The 19,038-nt window shown below is 38.5% G+C and overlaps 1 protein-coding gene across 16 annotated transcripts in view; it reads right to left on the minus strand.

The window, feature by feature from the left end:
- Positions 1-19,038, minus strand: part of TNS1 (tensin 1) — a 249,366-nt gene that overhangs the window by 37,921 nt on the left and 192,407 nt on the right. For 10 of the 16 annotated variants that reach the window (XM_063288856.1, XM_063288846.1, XM_063288853.1 and 7 more), the window contains 4 exons: positions 13,447-13,646; positions 12,416-12,554; positions 6,279-6,371; positions 1,427-1,462 (listed from right to left, as the gene is read on the minus strand). In XM_063288856.1, the coding sequence (XP_063144926.1) occupies positions 1,427-1,462; positions 6,279-6,371; positions 12,416-12,554; positions 13,447-13,646 (468 nt within the window). The remainder of the gene's footprint in view (positions 1-1,426; positions 1,463-6,278; positions 6,372-12,415; positions 12,555-13,446; positions 13,647-19,038) is intronic. The other 6 variants (XM_063288857.1, XM_063288855.1, XM_063288850.1 and 3 more) reach the window with 3 other exon arrangements.

The following is a 19,038-nucleotide window of genomic DNA, read 5'->3' on the forward strand; positions in this document are numbered from 1 at the left end:
TGTGGAATCAAACAATGTTTCCCATTTTATTTTGTTCTTTTTTATTTGCTTACTCAAGCATTCTATAGTTTACCAAAAATGGCCTGGGGTTACTGTGTTTGTGAAGCCCCTATTTTTTTTTATTGTTATGGTTATTTTTTAGTCTTGGTGGTTATGCTTCATTACTATTATTTTAATTGTATAGTTTGATATTGTAAGCCACCCCAAGTCTTCTGGAATGGGTGGCCATAACAATTGCAATCATCATCATCATCATCATCATCATCATCATCATCATCATCTCTCTGTTCTGAAATGAAATGAATATGGAGATTTTAAAAATGTATAATATTGGACTATGGACTAACAAAGTTTTATCAGGAATAGGGTGATAGGCCAAGGATGCTAGGTCTCTTGGTATAGATTATTACCTTAAAAAGAAAAAAATAATGGGTTTTTGAATATATCTCACCAACAGTAATCAACTAGCCTTCATAAATTTTGTCTCAAGTTAACATTGTCAACCTAGAATGAGATGGACATCCTGTTCAGGGAATACTTAGGATTCTGTTTTGCTTTATTTAGAATACCTAAAAATGCAGCTGCTTTCTGAAAGATTAAGCTGTATCCCAGCTGTATTCTGTCCTAAACAGCTTCTTAAACATGTAAATTCTTGCCTTGGGTTTTTGTTTATACTGATTTTCTTAAGGTCAGCAGCGGCCTTGCTTGGGGGTAGATGGGAAAAATAATTAATAAGAAAGCAGATCTCTTGTATAGTTACAGAGCAATGCCGAAATGTGAACTCATACACAATGCCTTAAGGCCAAACTGCCCCTAAAGCTGAATTGTGGCCTAGTTTCCTCCCCCCGCCCCCCTTCCTATTTTTACTGATTTTTACAAAATGGAGCTCCAGGAACCTTGTATGGGAAAAAAGGAAATTTAGCCATTGTTTCTCTAGCATGGTGTTGTTTGGGGCGAAGCAGCAGGGAATTTTTTTCATATAAAATAAGCTATACTTATTAAAACATAAAGAGCTCAGAGAAACCTCTATAAAATCCTAAGGTCTGTAATCAAACAAGAGGTAACCAAAGTGATGGTTACTAAACATTCAGATTAGTAGGACTAGAGATATTTACCTAGGAAATAATTTTGAAGAAGGAAAAACAGTCTGCCCATGTTTATATCAAGGAGTTGGAAAATGCTACTCTTAGAAAACTAATAATTTCCTTGCCACTTTCTCTGTCACATTTATTTGAGATTAATGCCTGAGTACAGCAACCCTTGAACAATCTGTGATGCTATTAGATCTATGACAGAAATGCTGTTTTGTTTAGCTTTCTGACAATGCACAGCAAGCCAACCAGGTATCCCAGCAACTGAAATTGTTCCGTTCCCTTCACAGTACATCCAAACTGTTCTAATAAAAGGAAAAGAATGCCCTCCTTACCTTGATAATATTCAACTACTGTTTCCCCATCTACCTCTGTGGTGGAGGGAGGGAGGGAGGGAGGGAGGGAGGGAGGAAGGAAGGAAGGAAGGAAGGAAGGAAGGAAAAGAAAGAGAGACTGATATTAGCAAGCTTTTGCTAAACAGTTGGAGAGTATCAGCAGTGGCTGTGCCTGATGAAAATATCTTTATTATACAGTGGAAGACCTGCAAATTATTATTGAGGTGAGTTATACATGCACTAAATAACATGTGCTGAATGCCTGCAAAGTAATTTTATGAGAAACTACAATGTACAACCAATAAGGCTCATCTCTGGCTAAAGGTTCCTTGTTCTTCAGAGAATTCTATCCTAGTCTTCAATAGACTCAGAAACACGGCACTTGGATTTAGAATTCTGGGTGTCATGGAAAAAAAAATAATAAAGGGGAGACTTAATTTTTAAAACAGGTTGTTTCTATGTTTTTACTATGCTCCTTTAAGCCAGTGCTTAGTAAATAAAAGCAATAAGCTTCTGGGTCTCTTCCAAAACTAACAGGCCTAAATATGCAAAATTATTATTTGAAAAACATAACCTGATGCCCAAGGATGAGTTTCTGAGGATGACAGCCATCACATTAGGGTGAGGCAAATCTCCTTAAAAAAAAAACAGTTGCAGAGTTGTTAAATCTGTTTTCCTCTTCTCTGATTACTACATAATACATTCCATTCTATCAACCTACATTTAAAAGGTGCACAAAAATTGTATTTATTTCACCTTAAATAATATTCAACCAGCATTCTGCATTCTTGTATGCATTTTAAATTAAAATATGCATTAATTTTTATACACATTTTGGCACATTTTTAAAGATGGTATCAGAGAGATTTACATGGCTTATAATGTATGGACATGAAGAAGTATCATAGTGCAAATTTTCATATTAATTAATTAATTTTCATATTAATTCCAGATGTTGCAGGCTCTCTGATTGACTCCCACCTGCTCCAAATGAAATTGGATTCAAACAGGTTTGATGTCAGGAAGCCCTCAATCAATTTGAGAGAATCTTTTCTGTCCTTGAGAGGAATGTTCTCCCCAAAAGAGCAAGTTGGCAGTTTTGGGATGATCTTAGACTGTGTTGCTCCAAGTGCTCAGGTCACTGTGACAGACAGGAGGGCTTCTTACCAGATGCAGATGATGTACCACTGCTGTCATTATCCATGAACTGACTGGATCTGATTACCCTGTTGCAATGGATTCTGCAGGGGGACATCCTTGAAGAAGAATAGGAAATTGCAGCAGGTCCAAAATACAGCAACCAGGCTCTGTCTGGGATATCCTACTGGGAGCATCTAACATCTCTTTTGGGTCAGTTACACTGATTTCCTCTTGCATTCCATGCCAAATTCAATTTATATTGCATATAAATTCCTATATAGCTCAGGTCCCTTCTACTTGAAGGAGCATCTTCCTTCTTATGTTGTTACCTAGGAGTGTCATTCTGCAGATAAGGGCCTTCTATAGGTGGTGAAAGAAGCTGCCTGGAATCAACTGGCTATAGGGCCTTTTTGGTGGCAGCTCCAATACTCTAGAACTCCCTCCCCCTATCAGTCTATCAGCCTTTTCTTCACTATCTTTTAAAACCTTTTAAAAAACACATTTTGATTTGTTAGCATTCCTCCACGTAGCGGTCATGATTATTTTGCTGCCAGGTTTTCATCTGTTGATGCCAAACAATCCTAATCATTTTTTAATTGTCTTTGATCTATTATTTTAATTGTTTTTGTTATTATAAAGCTGTTACTTTGTGATGCTTTGCTCTCATTTGAGACATGATGGCTGTTTGTGTGTTGTGTATTATTTTCAGTTCTGACTCTGAATGTTATTAGTTGGGAGACTGTGGTATATAAATTAACAAAATAATCCAGCAAACAAGTTTCTTTGCTTTATCATCCTAATTGCATTTTAGTTCTGCCATAAAGTGGCCCCTCAAGAAATAAAACCCAGAAAATATGAATTAGATTGTGGGCTTTTTTGGGGCTCTGTGTCATTTAGCAGTGGACCTGATAAGCTTCTTCCTTCAAAGACTTGCTTTCCCCTTGGATGTGTGACTAAGCACATTTTCCATAAAGCTTCAGATCATCCATACAAAGCAAATATGAAATTTCACTAGCATTTTTTTGCTGTTTGATAGCCAAGATTTCTTTTCTTCAAGATCACTGAATGTGGGATCATAGCAATGACAAATAATAAGCGTGATAAGGAGTCACCCTGCCTCTCCTAAGGTTGACAAGCTGATTATTGATTGATTGATTGATCGATCTATCAAATTTCATCACCGCCCACCTCCCTCAAAAGAGGGACTCTGGGTGGTTATTATGGTTGATCACACAGTCAGACAAATGTTTAGACTGGATTTGGCATTTTTGTCCACCTATCAACCTGGACTGCAAAACTGATTTATCTAAATATCAAGTCCAGGACTGAGGCATGCAGAAATTAGGTACAAGATATTTTTATTCCAACCTGATGATTCTGGTCTGTCAGGAAAACTATTTTTCCCTCCATTTTGCTAAGATTGTCAAAATCCAGACATCAAAGATCTGTGTTAGATCCAAGGAGTGGTGGTGGTATTGAACCCTAAGGGTAGTGCAGACGAAGTTCTTCCCTCTTCCTTTGTCCTCAGCGACAGGGTTAAGTTGTGTATGGATTAGAATTATTTTCCTTTGACATGAGTGATCATACACAGTTGGATAGCTATACCAGATCCTAATTAGGGAATCCAAGTAAAAGCAGATTCAAATATCCAGGAGTGCATGGGATACTTGGGATTTACCATTCCAGGAAATATATGGAAGCCTGCTTGTTTAAAAATGCTGCAATATAAAAATGCTGCAGTGTAAAACATCTCTCTACATATGGATACCCTTACATAAAAAACTAAAGGCCTCCAGCCTTAAACTTACTTATTTCCCAATCAAACCATCATGTCCAGTACTATGCAAAAGTTAAGCTCCTTGATCATGTTGCATATTTCAATTAATTCCTAAATGAACAGAAGCCAGCACAGGCTCTACATGATACAAAGTTAAAACACAACGTCTTTCTGCAAATGTCAATGCCTATTTACTACTGATGTGTTTCCAGATTCAAAATCAGAAAGCACTGAATATAAAATACCACTCTGTGAACAAGGGTTTAACATCATGGAAGTTGAAGTAGAAAGTTCAGCCAACAAGTTTTTTAGTCTCCACTCTCTGCAATTGAACAGAGTTTGTACATGCACTGAGGTTTCCTAAGTAAATGCTATAACTAATCAAGATAAGCATGTTAATTGTTCACACAGCTAAAATGTCAGGCTGTTAATTCTTCAAAAACTCTGTTCCTCTGCATTTCAAGGTTGGCAAATGCAGCTTTATGAACTGCACATAGGATTGAGGTCTAGAGCTTTCGTGCATAGAAGCTCTGTTTTTTTTTTAAAAAAAGGAAAGAAACCATCAGGTTTAAATGTACATAGAAGGCAGAAAACTTTAAATTTATTTTAAAATTAAACATATGACTCAATGCCATATTGGACAGTCACAAGTGCTAGACTGCACACCTATTCACAATATTTAACTGAATCCTATTATTTTAGCGTTCTGGGCCATTTAAAACAAAGGGTGATGAATTTCCACAACACAGACCACAATTTGTTCAAATGACATAATCGTTAAGTGCTGGTGAATGTGCCCAGACATAGAAATTATTCAGTTTGTTTGTGACTTACCATGGTGTGCAAATTTGTTTGTTTGTTTGTTTAGAAGATTTATACAACTGCCCATCTTACGTATCGTAATCCTGAGTGGCTTACAAACAACCACAGAATAATAAAAAGGATAAAACCAACATAAAAACTCCTGGTGCCCTCAAAAAAAACATAGTCCTCACATCCAACAGACAGTGTTATCTGGGCTCTAGGTAACATACTACCCAAAGCCAGGTCTTCAAATTTCAGGCCAACAGCATCTATAAAATATGTTGCTGGCTCAGGGAAGCTTTCAAGGGCAATACTAAAGCCTGGGCTTATTAGACTTGGAGAGAGACTGGATGTTAACCTGAATGCATTTGCCTTTTATTGTAACTATAAGAGCAACCAGTGAAATCAAACTAAGGGAAAAATATACATTTCTGATAGAGCTACTATCCACCTGGTAAGAGGAAAAGGAAAAATGAATATAGCAAACATCTGCCTGGTGTTAATCCCTGCTTATCTGGGTGTGGGCTGACAGGCAGAAGACGAGCAGAGCGCATCCATGAACCTTGACTAGCAGTCAGAAGACACGATGAAACTCCTTCATCTCACAACACATGGACAGACTCAACCATACTTTCAACTGGGAAACTGTGAGCATCCTAGACCAAGCTACATCCCAAAACGCTAGGGAATTCCTGGAAGCTTGGCACTCAGATAAATCAGCCATCAATAGACACATAGAGATAAACCATATTGATACACCATTCAAAAGAGGCAATAGAAAAGCTAAGAAGGAAACAAAAAGACCAGAACACATCCTTTCCAGCAGCCAACACCCAGATAAGCAGGGATTAACACCAGGGAAACAATCAAGCAGAAAACAATACCCTAATCAAGGCACTCCCAAGGAGAAAAACACCCCCACCAACACTGGCAGGGCAAGCTACTGTATATAAACAGGGAGCAAACCCCACACTCACCAGCACTGATGATGTTACCTAGTCGGGTATTGAAACGTCTCCAAGCAAACAGCCAAGCTCAGAGAGCACCAAGGAGTCTGTGTGTGTGTGTGTATCAGTTGATGCCCTATTCCTGTTACACAAACCTTTCCACTGTAGCAATACTTTCACTCACCTCCTGTCTGCTGCAACAAAATCTCTGCTGGATTATGAGGCTTCAGCCCCAGTGCTGAAAGTGGAGTTTTGGCCAGTCCTGGCGGAGAACGCACTGTTTCAGATATAGAGAGGGAGAGAGAAAGAAATCAGCAGACCAGAATATTAATAAATTAGTAATACACCCAAACATTGGCTTGTTTCTTAATCGCCAGGATATAGCAAAATCTAAACATGATTGTAAGGATACATGGGCTGCTGGAAATGCCCAGCATGGTTGTCCTTCTGAAACCACAAGAGAACTGGCCCTTGTCACTGAAATGCCTCTGGCTAAGAAACCACTTTTCTTTTGTAGAAAGGAAATAAAACCAACCCCTAATATGCTGGAGAACAAAACTTTCCCTCTTCAGCAAAGTATAAGTTCTTAAGACAACCGAGATAGTAATTCAAGATAACAAAAGGCAAGGGTATATTCTTGGTGTATTGGGAGTAAAGACTTATTAATAACACAGTCTCACCAATATTTGGTATGAACTTTTGGCAAAAGTCTCTCTCAGGCACAGCTGAGGGATGTACTTAAATGGTGTCTTCTCCGTCATCTCAAGAGCAGTGGGGGGGAACCACCTGCTGATAATAGTACAGCCTGATACTTTGTGCTACCACTAACCTTCTAATCTTGGCAGAACAAAAGAATAAATAAATAACTAAAATAACATTAAATAATAATATTTAATAAAAAGGCACCCCAGGCTATTATGCCTAATACCTGCCAAACATTACTATGCCCTTAACATCATGGCTAACAGAAAAAGAGACAAGGAAGAAAAAATAGGTGCTTTTCTGGATTTCCATACAACCCCAGTCTGACAGGTTTTTCAGCAGGTCACAGCCTATACCCATCCAAAAGAATCTGCATCCCCACTTTCTAATAACATAAAAATGGTTCCATGTTATTTGTATCTTTCATCTTTGACTGACATCTACATATTACATTAGTTCTAATTCCAAGGATATAACTGCAAAGGTCTCTTCCATATTTAGCCATACCAGCCAACCAACCCATCAATTATTTAGTCCCAGTGATAGGGAATTTAGAGTGTATATTCCGAAGCAGGACAGGGCTGAAGCCTAGCTAGTTTTCCTGGATTGCAATTAATTGCAATCTCCTACGCAGAAGATATCCAGACAGTGAACACATCCCCATTTCCATTTCTCTCATTTATAAAAAATCAGAATGATTTCATTAAGCTTTCTTAAGTATACTTCCTATTGGCAGCTGTTTTGGAATTTACAGAACAATGCAAAACACAATACCTATTAACTTCCAGATTATTCTTTATGGACCATAAAAAAGCAAAAATATTCTTGGCAATAAATGTCCATAGCCCACCCATCCCATTACCAGTAGTATGTTTGGAAAATGTCCATGAATGAATGGATGACATCATCACATGTTACAGTTTTGCCCAAAGGCAGATATGGCATCTGTGAAAGTCATGATCGTGAGACGGAAAGGGGGACCACAACCACTACATCAAGCCATTGTATATCATAAATAGTAACATCATATACACAGCTGCAGAAGTCTATATTTATAACATGTACATCAACAAAATATTTGCACAATTACATCACCACATATCAGATTTTATGCCTTCCCAATCTAAAAGGAGAACAACATGTAGGCCATTCTTGCATATATACCCAATATATGCAGCAAGGAGCAATGGAGCAAACAGATGCAGATGTATATGTGAGATGTGTTTGAAACAGCAAGTCTCACAAAAGTACTTTCTAACCTTCATGATTTCTTTCAGCTGCTGGTTGTGTTTGTTACTGACAATTCCAAACAATTCAGGCTTTTAAACTTAAAGTCTCATTTTAAAGATTACTGGATGGAAGCAAACAAATGAAGAACTTTTGTCTGTTGAGGGAAGTTTAACACATTTTTCATGGCTTGCATTGCAATCATCTGACTTACGGCTTCAGATGGGTACCCACGCCGGGGCACAGCAGGAGGAGAGAAGAAGGTAGGCAGGCATATTAAAGGAAAGCCAGGAGTTACCAAGAGCTTGCATTTCATCATGGATCAGCTTGGCTGACTAGCATTCACTGCTGAGGGCCAATGAGCAATGGGGAAACAAGCAAGTTCATGTCCAGGATATTATGTAGCCCAGTGATCAACTGGGATTATATACATATACCACTGAATTTTTGATCTCAAGCTCCATGGGTCTCATGCACTTTAGTTTAGTTTGCTGGTAGAGAAGACAAGTCTTCACCAAAGAGTTCACAGAGCAGCCATACACATACATATTGAATATTAAAGAGACCTCTGGCCTGCTACTCTAAGAGTTTAAAAAAGCATATGTCTTGCACAGCCGTCCCCAATAAATGCCCTATAATTATAGGCTCTAATTTTCAATCCCTGGCTATGATGAGGGTGAATTTGGGGAGTTTTAATCTAACACGTCTGGGGAGCACAAGGTTAGGAAAGATGAGCTAACTAAATGGAACCAGAATGCATGTTGTCCCTGATCCACGTATGAAGCAAGGGATAGTGTTATAAAAGTTGCAGTCCTATACCTGCTTATCTGGGATTAGGTTTTAGTGAATTAATAGAAATTAGTTAAATCAAGTTCCATGAGATAAGGGAATATGTGCCACAGAAAGCAATGAATGGACTCAGTTAAAACTAGGTTGGCCTGATCACATTTGTGTTCTACCAATGAAAGCAGGGAAGTGTCCCTGAGAATGTCTGGAGGCTCTCCCAAACACTTGCCTTAGCAATGGGCTGCTTGCCCGGCATATTGCACAGTCCAGGCAATCTTATATTAATCTCTGTTAGTTTTGGGGACTGGAACAAAATCAGAATGTATGAACTTGTAAGAATCACATATGATCTTGGTCAGCTTTTGAAAGAAGCCAATGAAGAGATAGTCCTTATATTTCAAAATGCCAGGAAAGGAGACTACATGAGAAGCTCAGAAGACTAGTTCTATTCTTAATCTTTAATAATCCTTGGGAGGTTATTCATGTGCTGGTTACTATTATTTTTCAGAATTGTGCTCATCTTGATGCTACTTAAACATTCATATGTTATAATTCACTATGTATTGGGAAGAAGGGTAGCTCTTTAAGTGTATCTTATTTAAAATCTACAAATGAAAGTTAATACTAATGTTTAGCAAGCTGACATTTGAGAGCACTCAGGCTGTTCAGAAATAATCCAGTTTAGACATGTTATTTAAAGAAAGGGGTTCTTCCACCCCCACCCCTTCGGGATCTTTGCTTTTTCCCAGTTGCTTAGTGGCTCACTGATGTTGGTTCATATTTAGCCATGTTAGCACTGCCCTGATGAAATACTGGCAGAACTGTTCAAAGCTGATGAATTTTAAAAACCCACCACCAAGTTACTAAAGGTTAGTCACTCAGAACCATGCTTGATCAGAAGAGGAAGACAGAGAGGGCATGCAACAGGTAGGCTGAGATCAGGTTTTCACCAACAACTTCAGCAGCTAAATGAGATCTATGTCTGATCTTCTCAGCTGTTATGCCTTCACTTAAAGCAGAAACATCTACAGAATTCATACCAGATGTGCACAGCCTAACGGAATGAGCTTATTCAAACAGTTAGGCTGTTGTGGTTGCAAATGCAATTACTGCACTACAGTTTGCAGAGAGATAGGACTACTATGGATTAGTTTGTCCATTTGGAGCATTCTCAGTCATGGAAAGCTGATTGGTGCACTGGGCCTCAAGGCTCACCTCTGCTGTTAACCAGCTTGCAAAATTCCAGAAAAGTTAGCAATTAGCTCTTGAGAGCCAGCATGAGCTGGCTCCAGCACACCACTGGATGAATGGCATATCTCACAGTTGAGGTTAATTAACAAGTGCATCTGATGAATGGGGCAGTGGTTCTATGGCAGCTTAGTGGAATTTCAACAGTGAAATATTATCTAAATACAGGAAATTTTGCTTGCAGTTTTAAATACATACAGTATATCTGCAATTAGATTTATATCTTGAATGGGGCAACACAATCCAAAGAGTGCATTTATCTCCTCAGTTTGGGGCTGCAAAGATACCTATCAATGTTACGGAATCAACATTCTTGCTAGGAATCGCTGCTGGCATCAGGGTGGAGTAGCTCATACTGATGGATTTTCTATGGTTCTGCCCCCTTCATGATGGAAGCTTTCATTTGCATTTTGGAGGATTAAGAGATGTGCAGTGTAATAACTGCCCTAAAGCCATCTCCATCAAGGTGAGATACACAACACTGCTGATTGATATATTCAAAATGCCATGCTTTATTTATTTCTACAGGTGCATTTTATAGGACGCATACAGGTCTACCTGTGGAATAAAATGTGGCATTTTGAATAGATGCTTTATTTTCTTATTTATTTATATTTGCAAATTCTTGCCTTCCCACCTCAAGTTGTTTATTTTATGGTAAATGTCATTCTACAGTACACTACAGTACTGTATGAACTGGCAAAGCAAGGCTAAATACGGTATATTCAGAATGGATCTTTTAATACAAAAAGCTAAGGCAACTCTTTCCATTGCTCTCTGCGGGTATGTCTTCTCTAATAGAGGTGTATGTTACTGAAACATCTACAGTATTTCAAGTGTATATTTAGGACTTGGATTAATTTTCATTTTCTTCCCACCTGCAGAGGACAGCTGACCCCCCCCCCCCAATATTCCCAGCATAAAAAGAGGCTCAGAGGAAGAATTACAACTATTACCTAAAATAGGATTTATTTGCCAAAAACCATAGATTTTTCCTCTGGGACATTCCACAGCTAGACTCAGGGGTTAGGTTTAATTAAGACCGGATCCCCTTTACTCTCCCATAAATGCTGTTGGGATATCAATTTTATACTTAGAAAGACTGTTAGTGACAGTGAAAGTAAAATATATATATATATAAAAAAAAAACCAGATCATTTTCTGGAAGCATGTGATTTTCTAAAAACTATACACTAAAAGGAGTATCCCTCAGATATCAGATCAAAGGAATTTCTGTGGCTTATACATAAGAACTCGCAGATTTTAAATGTAAATGAGGATAGGTAATTATTCTTTTAGTTCACAATCCTGCCAGATGCTTCACAGGATGGGGAATTCTTCCCTCATAATAACAAGGACCAGAGCAATTTAATACATTCCCATGTAGAATTTCAGCACTAGGACTTTTCACAGTGAGGAATAATGTTTCCTTAGTAAGGAAGTAAGCCTGCAAATATATTTTTAAAGAGGTTAATAAATTATGCTTTTGTTATAAATACCTTAGAGAAATTCGTATCTATTATGGGTTGCTGATGAATGTAAGAAAACTACTGTCAGCCTTATATACCATCATCTTGTTGATTCCGATAATTACATATTTGCCAAAGTTAGTGGGAGCAAAATTTTGACCTACATAACTAAATTAACTATCAAAAGGGGATTAATTTAAATTATTACATCATTTGCATTTTGTTTAAAAGAATAATTATCCCCTGCTCTCCCCCAAGATTTAGAAGATATGTAATATATTGCTTCCATTACTAGTGGTAATAGTAATCCTGCCTCATTAATGATATGCAAAATCAAGTAAAGCCCACCATATATGTTGTATTTTAACCAGCAAGAAGCTTAAAGATGCAGCAAAACAGAGCAGGCCCCCAGCAGATGAGTCACTTACATGATTATAAGTTGTGTAGTTCTGCCCTACTTTAACTCTATATTCTTGGTGAATGATCATGTACCTTTATGTACTATGGGCAACAAGAAGAAGAGGACAGAGGGCAGAATGGGGCTATATTATTGTTATTGTTGTTATTCAGAAAGGAATATGCCTTTATCACCATCTGGGAGCTACCGGCTGGATTTATACAGTACTTGCAAAACTTTGCCGTTGTGATTATTATGATGGAAGGATGCATATTTCATGGTGATTGCATAAGAAGAGTGCACCAAGCAGAGATGAAAGGTGGTGGGGAAATAGCTGAGATGGGCCGATGGATAGAAGGGAGAAAATAAGAGTGCAATTAAAATGGTGGTGGGTGTCAGGAAGCTGAGAACGGTTTGCCTTTAAGTATGGCTTTACCAAAACCATGTGCCAACCTCCCTCTCCCACCCCTTTGCCCAAGCCACAAAACTTACACACGTTGCTGTAAGGGGTTTGTGGTGAGACAGGGAAGGCAGGGGTTGGGGGAGAAGTCTCACCACCACTGGAAGGTGGGCTGCTTGGAGAGGTCCCCTGTATCTCCTCAAAAGCCTCTTTGTAACTATGGAGATGGGGCTGTGAAAGAGAGGATGAAAGTATAATTAGTTACCAGAATTGAATAATCTACCCTCCTATTCATTCATGCCAACTCTTAGCAAATTAGACAGCAGGAATTTTCTTTTTTCCCCTACATGTCTTCCCCTCTCCTTTGCTCCAGTCCTTTCCTCTGTCATATTTTCACCTCCTTCTCACTCCTCATGTCAAAGATCTTTCTGCTACTACCTTTTCTTCAACTAGTAGCAAGGTGGGGTGGGGGGGAGGCAAAGAAGGCAAGTTTCAGCAGGTATTCCACTATTTATTTTGCTGGGAGGAAGAATAAGCATGGAAATTTCACTGCCCCAAACCAGTACATTAAAATCCCAAGCTTAAGGAAGAACCGGCCATGGGGATGGCCAAGTCAATTTTATGCAGTCTCTCAGTTTTACAGATTTCAAAGCAAGTGTATGAAAATTTACACACATTCTCATCTGTATTTCTTCTAAAGTATACATTTTTGTGTGTATGGTATTTTGTTGCCTTTCCAAGCTGGATTCCCTAATATAATGCGGGTTTTGTGCCCATTATTCCCAATACTTTTGTGCATTCCTTTATCTAAAATACAACTCTTACTTTTTTTTGTTTGAGTGGCAAGCTGCTTCATAATATTCTGAAAAAATGAGGATTTCAATGCACAAGAATATACTAGACTGTGGGTAGGTTTATATTTAAATTCAAATTCAATTTCTTTTTCATTTCTATCTCTACCCAACTAATATTTGAGGAGAGCCTTCTATGCCTGTCTTGTTTGCTTACTCCATTCCAATGCTAAACAAAATTTCCCTTTAATACCTGGGACTTCTCTATCTTCCACCAAGTATCTTTATTGCTGTGCAAAGAGTTAAAAAGGAAATCATCTTTTAAAAAGTACCTCCTTGGGTCTTCCTCCAGGATTGGCAGAGATGGTGCTGACCACCTCTGGTGAGACACAGTGAATTGGTGATCGAACAGTCGGGCTTCGTGGTGAACTGGGTTCCTGGGGACTGTTCTCATATTGACCTTCACTGGTGGTACGTCTCCGGACAAAAGCTTCAACTTCCTCCGGTGACTTCTCTTGTTGTTGCTGCACCCCTGAAAATTCAATGACGTGAGGAAGAAGGATACTAAGTATGGGATGAGTTTTAATACATACAGTATGGAAGATCTCTGAAGGTTGGCATTCAGCTCTTAGGCTGCATCTTAGCATGGGAAAGAAAGAGGCAGTGAGATCTAATAACTTATTAGTAAACAGTATGCAAATTACTCTTCAACAGCAGGTTATTGTAACAATCAAAATGCCACTGATTTAGTTCATACAGTTTTAAAAGATCTTTTAGATTGGGGTACATAAACTCTTTCACACTAAAGACATGTGGCCTCTGAGTGGTACACTATGGAATACCCTCCCCAGAGTAAGCGGACTTGCTTTTATTCAGAATTATAATCACCCAATAAACACTCCTGAGAAGAGCAGTTCATTAAGTATTGAAAATATCAGGGAAACCCCAGGGTACTGTTTTTGCAGCATTTAAATATCTAAATAGAGTTAAAAGAACAGCTTCTTCTCACAGTTGTTTGCTAAGTTGGGGAGAAAGGCAAGAGCTTTTTAAGAAGTTGGGAAGCCTCTAACTGATCTATGTTCACAGCAACACCCCAGGTGCAATAAAAACCTAGAGAACAGACTAGCATTTGCTTAATCAAGCCCAAATTCATCTGTTTGAGATGAGTCCACTCCACATTGGGCTCAAGGAAATTCTTTACTGCTAATACAATACCAGTTCTTCAAAATGTTCACCAGTAAGTTCTGTTTCTTCTGACAACAAAAGGAATGTCCGATGCATAGCAATGAGGTCCTGAAAGTCAGTTGGTGTATTGGATTTTGTTACCGTAGAAAGATGGTTGCAGAAGCAACACATGCAACCATTCAAATATGTCCTATTGCTGCACAATAAACCATGCAGTGAAGGAACACATTTGATGGAGAACCAAAGGGTCAGTTATGAAGCCAAGTTGTGTTTGTTGCAATATCTGGAACTTTTTACAAAAATTTTTTACAGGGGTAGATTCTTCTCACCTCCTTTCTTAAATTTGCAGGCATACACTTTAGAGAAACTACATTCAAGCCTGTTCAGCCCCCACCAAGGAAAATGCCAGGCACCTGGACCTCAACCCTTACCTATTTCTTCTTGTTTATAAAAACAGTAGTGGATGTCCTCCTCGTGCAACCTATCTCTCAAATATGTTTAGGTTTGTATTTGTTTTGCTCTTATTAAGGCAGCCAAGATGGTAATGCATTGGGAGAGATCCTTAAAATGTTCATCAAACAAATTCATGGGACTTTCAATCTGCATTTGAGCCCTTGGCAGATATGGATCTCTCATTAATTCATACCAGCCATACCCCCTTCTTAAGATGGAGAGAGGAGCAGGGACAAGTGGAGAAGCCAGATTTTAGGCAATCCCAATAGAGAATTAAGCAGAAGAAGAGATTCAAATAGCCAAAATATATCAGCCAGAACAAAGGGGGAAAATCTATCCATTTAGAGACAAAGAGAGTTCAAACAGCACCACATGTAACAGTCATTAAGTAAGGCAACAGCAGAGTTTTTTCTTAAAAAGAAGACAGATCATTTTCTGCACCTGCCAGGCTTCAAATCTTTTAAACATCCTTCAGAGCCATTTTCCTTTAAAGCCTTAAATGGCCAAGTTTAAACATAATCACAATTCAGTGAACTAATAAATGCAAAATACACACAGTTTTTCCTCCTTTACTCAAGCCTTATTGCTGGAGCAACACTCCAGAATATAATTATACAGCTGCAAGAGATCCAGTAAAGACTGGATTTAGAACTGTTTTCACCTATCTCTGAATTGTACCATTTTCTTTGAATTACATTTTTGCAGATGAATGTTATCTAATCTATTTAAATAATGCCTCTTTGAGTTACAATTCCTATATAAACTATAAAAGAGTTGCATAGATGGAAGCTGATTTCCTTGGTTAATTAATACAAGCCCATGCACACACACCAACTCCCCACCCTGGTTTATCCTGAATCAAATGAGCACTGAATCAATGCAAGAAACTAGTGGTCAGGTCCAAGCGTCTCTGAGAGAAGGCACAAGCATGTCCTTGAGGAAGAGAATGGAGATTATGATACCACGTAGAGAAGGAATAAAAGAAAGCAAGGGACTACAGTTTCACTGGAGAGAAATTTATTTGGAAGCAGCAAGGCCTAAGCAAGAGATAATGCCCAATATAACAAGAGCAAAAATCAGAATGAAACTGCTCATGTGTGAAGAAAAACCCTGAAATGATGCCAAGGTTCTGTGAAGCAATGCATTCCACTTCTCTCCCACCTCAAAAAAAATGATCATTGCTGGGCTTCTGGTCTTGCTGCTGCAGGCATATTTCAAATATCTCTTGCACCAAACTCCAATCCTCTCCTCTTTCTCCAACTTCATTTTTCCCCCTGCCCTTATGTGCTTTGTTTCCTCTTTCCTTTAATGTGTGTAGGCAGTGGGGGTGGGGGAAGGACAAGGAAGAACAGAACCAGTGTTTCAGAGCCAAGAATGACGATGCCTTGCCTTACAGCAACCAGGCTTGCCAGAATGATTGAAGACAAGCTGAAAAAGATGGGCCCATTTAGTAAATTATATTTATGGCATTCTCTCCCTTCTACATTGTATTTGCTAGCAAAATTATAAGCTTAGTGTTGCATGTCCTTAGGGTAAGGCCATAAAGTATTGTGACCTTTAACCAAGCTTTTCAGTGGTAGGGAAACAATGGGGCCCTCGGGCAGTAGAACAAAGCACACCCCAAGAAAACTTGTCTGTCCTCATTAAAGTTTGGATAATGAAAGCAATTTCAAGCTGTACCACAAAGGACTCATGGAGAACCCTACCTATCATGGCCAACCAGTCATGTTGGGGCATGATGTACATATTAATTTATGCACTCTCTGCATTATCATTTTATAAAACTAGGGATATAGAATATGAAATAGAGGTTGCAGGTGTGGATTGCCAAACCTTTCAGTTTCTTCCTCTCTCTGTGTCCCATTTCTTAAAAGACTTTGCATAACAATGATTCCAGAGACAGGATAAATACAGTAAGAAGTGGCAAAAGCAAAAAAACAAAAAGTTTCCATATCATTCTATTCAAGTGTGATAAAACCATACCTATATTTTATGTTATTCCTATTTAACTACAAAGAAAGCCTAACCTGATGATGTAAAAGGCTTTCTAAGAACACAACAGCAGCTTTAGTAGATGAGACCACATGTCCATCTAGTCACCCAGAGTCACTGGTTTGAGATGGGCAGCTATATAAATAAAATAAAATAAATAAAATCTAATCTAGTATGTTACATCCAGCAACCACTAGACAGATACTCCAGAGAAACTAACATAGCTAGACATGAAAATAACTAACTGGTATTCAGAGGGGCAATGAAATAACTTCTATTTTGCTGTCCTGGCTAACAACTATAATCCTATTTTATATTTCTTGATTCTGCACAGATCTCAAAAAAAATTTGAATTCTATTTTCTATCAAAACTTCTTTCATTCATTCTGGAAGAGACACCAACCCCACCTACTTCATTCTCAAAAATAAGCTGCAGGTTTTTTTTGGGGGGGTGTGTTAAAGAAGAGAATAGAAGTCTAATTCACAAGCCCACACTTGTGCACATATGGGACATTCCTTCTGTAATATACTTTTTTCTCTATTTCATATAATGGCCGAACCTTGATTTATTAAGGCACAATCCAAACAAAACACTGGACATTACAGAAAACAAAAGCAAGGAAACAAGGGTTGGTAAGGTGCATAAATAAATAAAAAGAAGATATGAGATCTGGTGCAATCACTGAAATGGTAAGGAATGGGAAAACCACTTAATTGTTAAAGTTGTAAAATGTGTAACACTTATTTAAGTGGTATCATGAGATACAGAGCTGTTTTTGGTTTTTTAAAATATTTTTAACATGAGAAATAAATGGGACTTTGGACATCTATCCTCTAGCGAGCACATTAGCCTTCTGTCCTTCTCAAAAAAAGCTAGACCTTGAAGTTAAAAAAAGACAAAAACAAAACAGGGAAAATGTGAGGATTATAAATGGATGTTGATCTCATATAACTCACTTTCCTCCACCTCATGGCAATTTCACAGTAAGTACCACATCTGGAAGCAGCCAAAAACAAGATACAGGTTCAAATATCATTCAGCCCTAAAACTCATTGGATGACCTTGTGTCAGTCACTCACGCTAATTCATCTCAGAGAATGGAGGGAGGGGAGATACATTCTTTGAAGGAAATTCATTCTATAAGTATAAAGTGCCACTTGGACATTTTTAATTTTTACTATTTATATTATTTATTACTATACTTTTATATTGTATATTTTATTCATTGTATGATTGTTGCTTTAATTGATTACTGTAAACCACCCAGAGTCCCCCGAAGGGGGGAGATGGGCAGGGACAAATTGGATGGATGGATGGATGGATAAATAAATTAAATAAAATAACATCTATGTAGTTCACCACTTGTATAAGAGTAAAGGTAAAGGTTTCCCTTGACATTAAGTCCAGTCGTGTCCGACTCTAGGGGGCGGTGCTCATCTCTGTTTCAAAGCCGAAGAGCCAGCATTTGTCCATAGACACTTCCATGGTCATGTGGCCAGCATGACTACACGGAATGCCATTACCTGCCTGCCGAAGCGGTGCCTATTAATCTACTCACATTTGCATGTTTTCGAACTGCTAGGTTGGCAGGAGCTGGGACTAGCAACGGGAGCTCACCCCGTCACGCGGATTCGAACTGCCAACCTTCCGATCAGCAAGCTCAGCAGTTTAACCTGCAGTGCCACCACCACTTGTATCCTGCCTTTAAAAATCTCTCAAGGTGGTTTTGCAAAACAAAACAGCAGTAAAAACGCATTAAAAACAAATAGTGTCAATTAGCATATGGGAAATAGTAAAACCAATCACAATAAGCCTCACAGGAAGAAAAGTTTCCACAGTATCTAAAATGAGAATTTAAAAAGCTAGATGGAATTCCAGAATAATGGTGACATCAAAGGGAAGGTCTCCTGATTAGTTCTCCCTCACCGGATCAAATTTGAAAGATAGTATAAACTGAAGGGAAGTGCTAATGTTGTTTTTAATATTAACACGTATTGACAGTGTTTCTTGTTTTTAGACTGACGCTAATAGCTTCACCAGATTTTACAGGAAACAGTATCTGATGGGTTATCTCTGTGCTATGACTCACATGACAATAGCAGGTTTTTAAACTATGATTGCTTTTTAACAAGCCATAATGGCTTGGTTCACTCCTAATATTAAATCATAATGGGTGGATCCACATGTTTCACTAAAGCAACAATTCATTGGCTTAGAAACCAGGAGACCGAGAGTTCTAGTCCCGCCTTAGGCCTGAAAGCCGGCTGGGTGACCTTGGGCCAGTCCCTCTCTC

The sequence above is a fragment of the Candoia aspera genome, chromosome 1 (assembly GCF_035149785.1).
Source record: "Candoia aspera isolate rCanAsp1 chromosome 1, rCanAsp1.hap2, whole genome shotgun sequence".
Lineage (NCBI taxonomy): Eukaryota > Metazoa > Chordata > Lepidosauria > Squamata > Boidae > Candoia > Candoia aspera.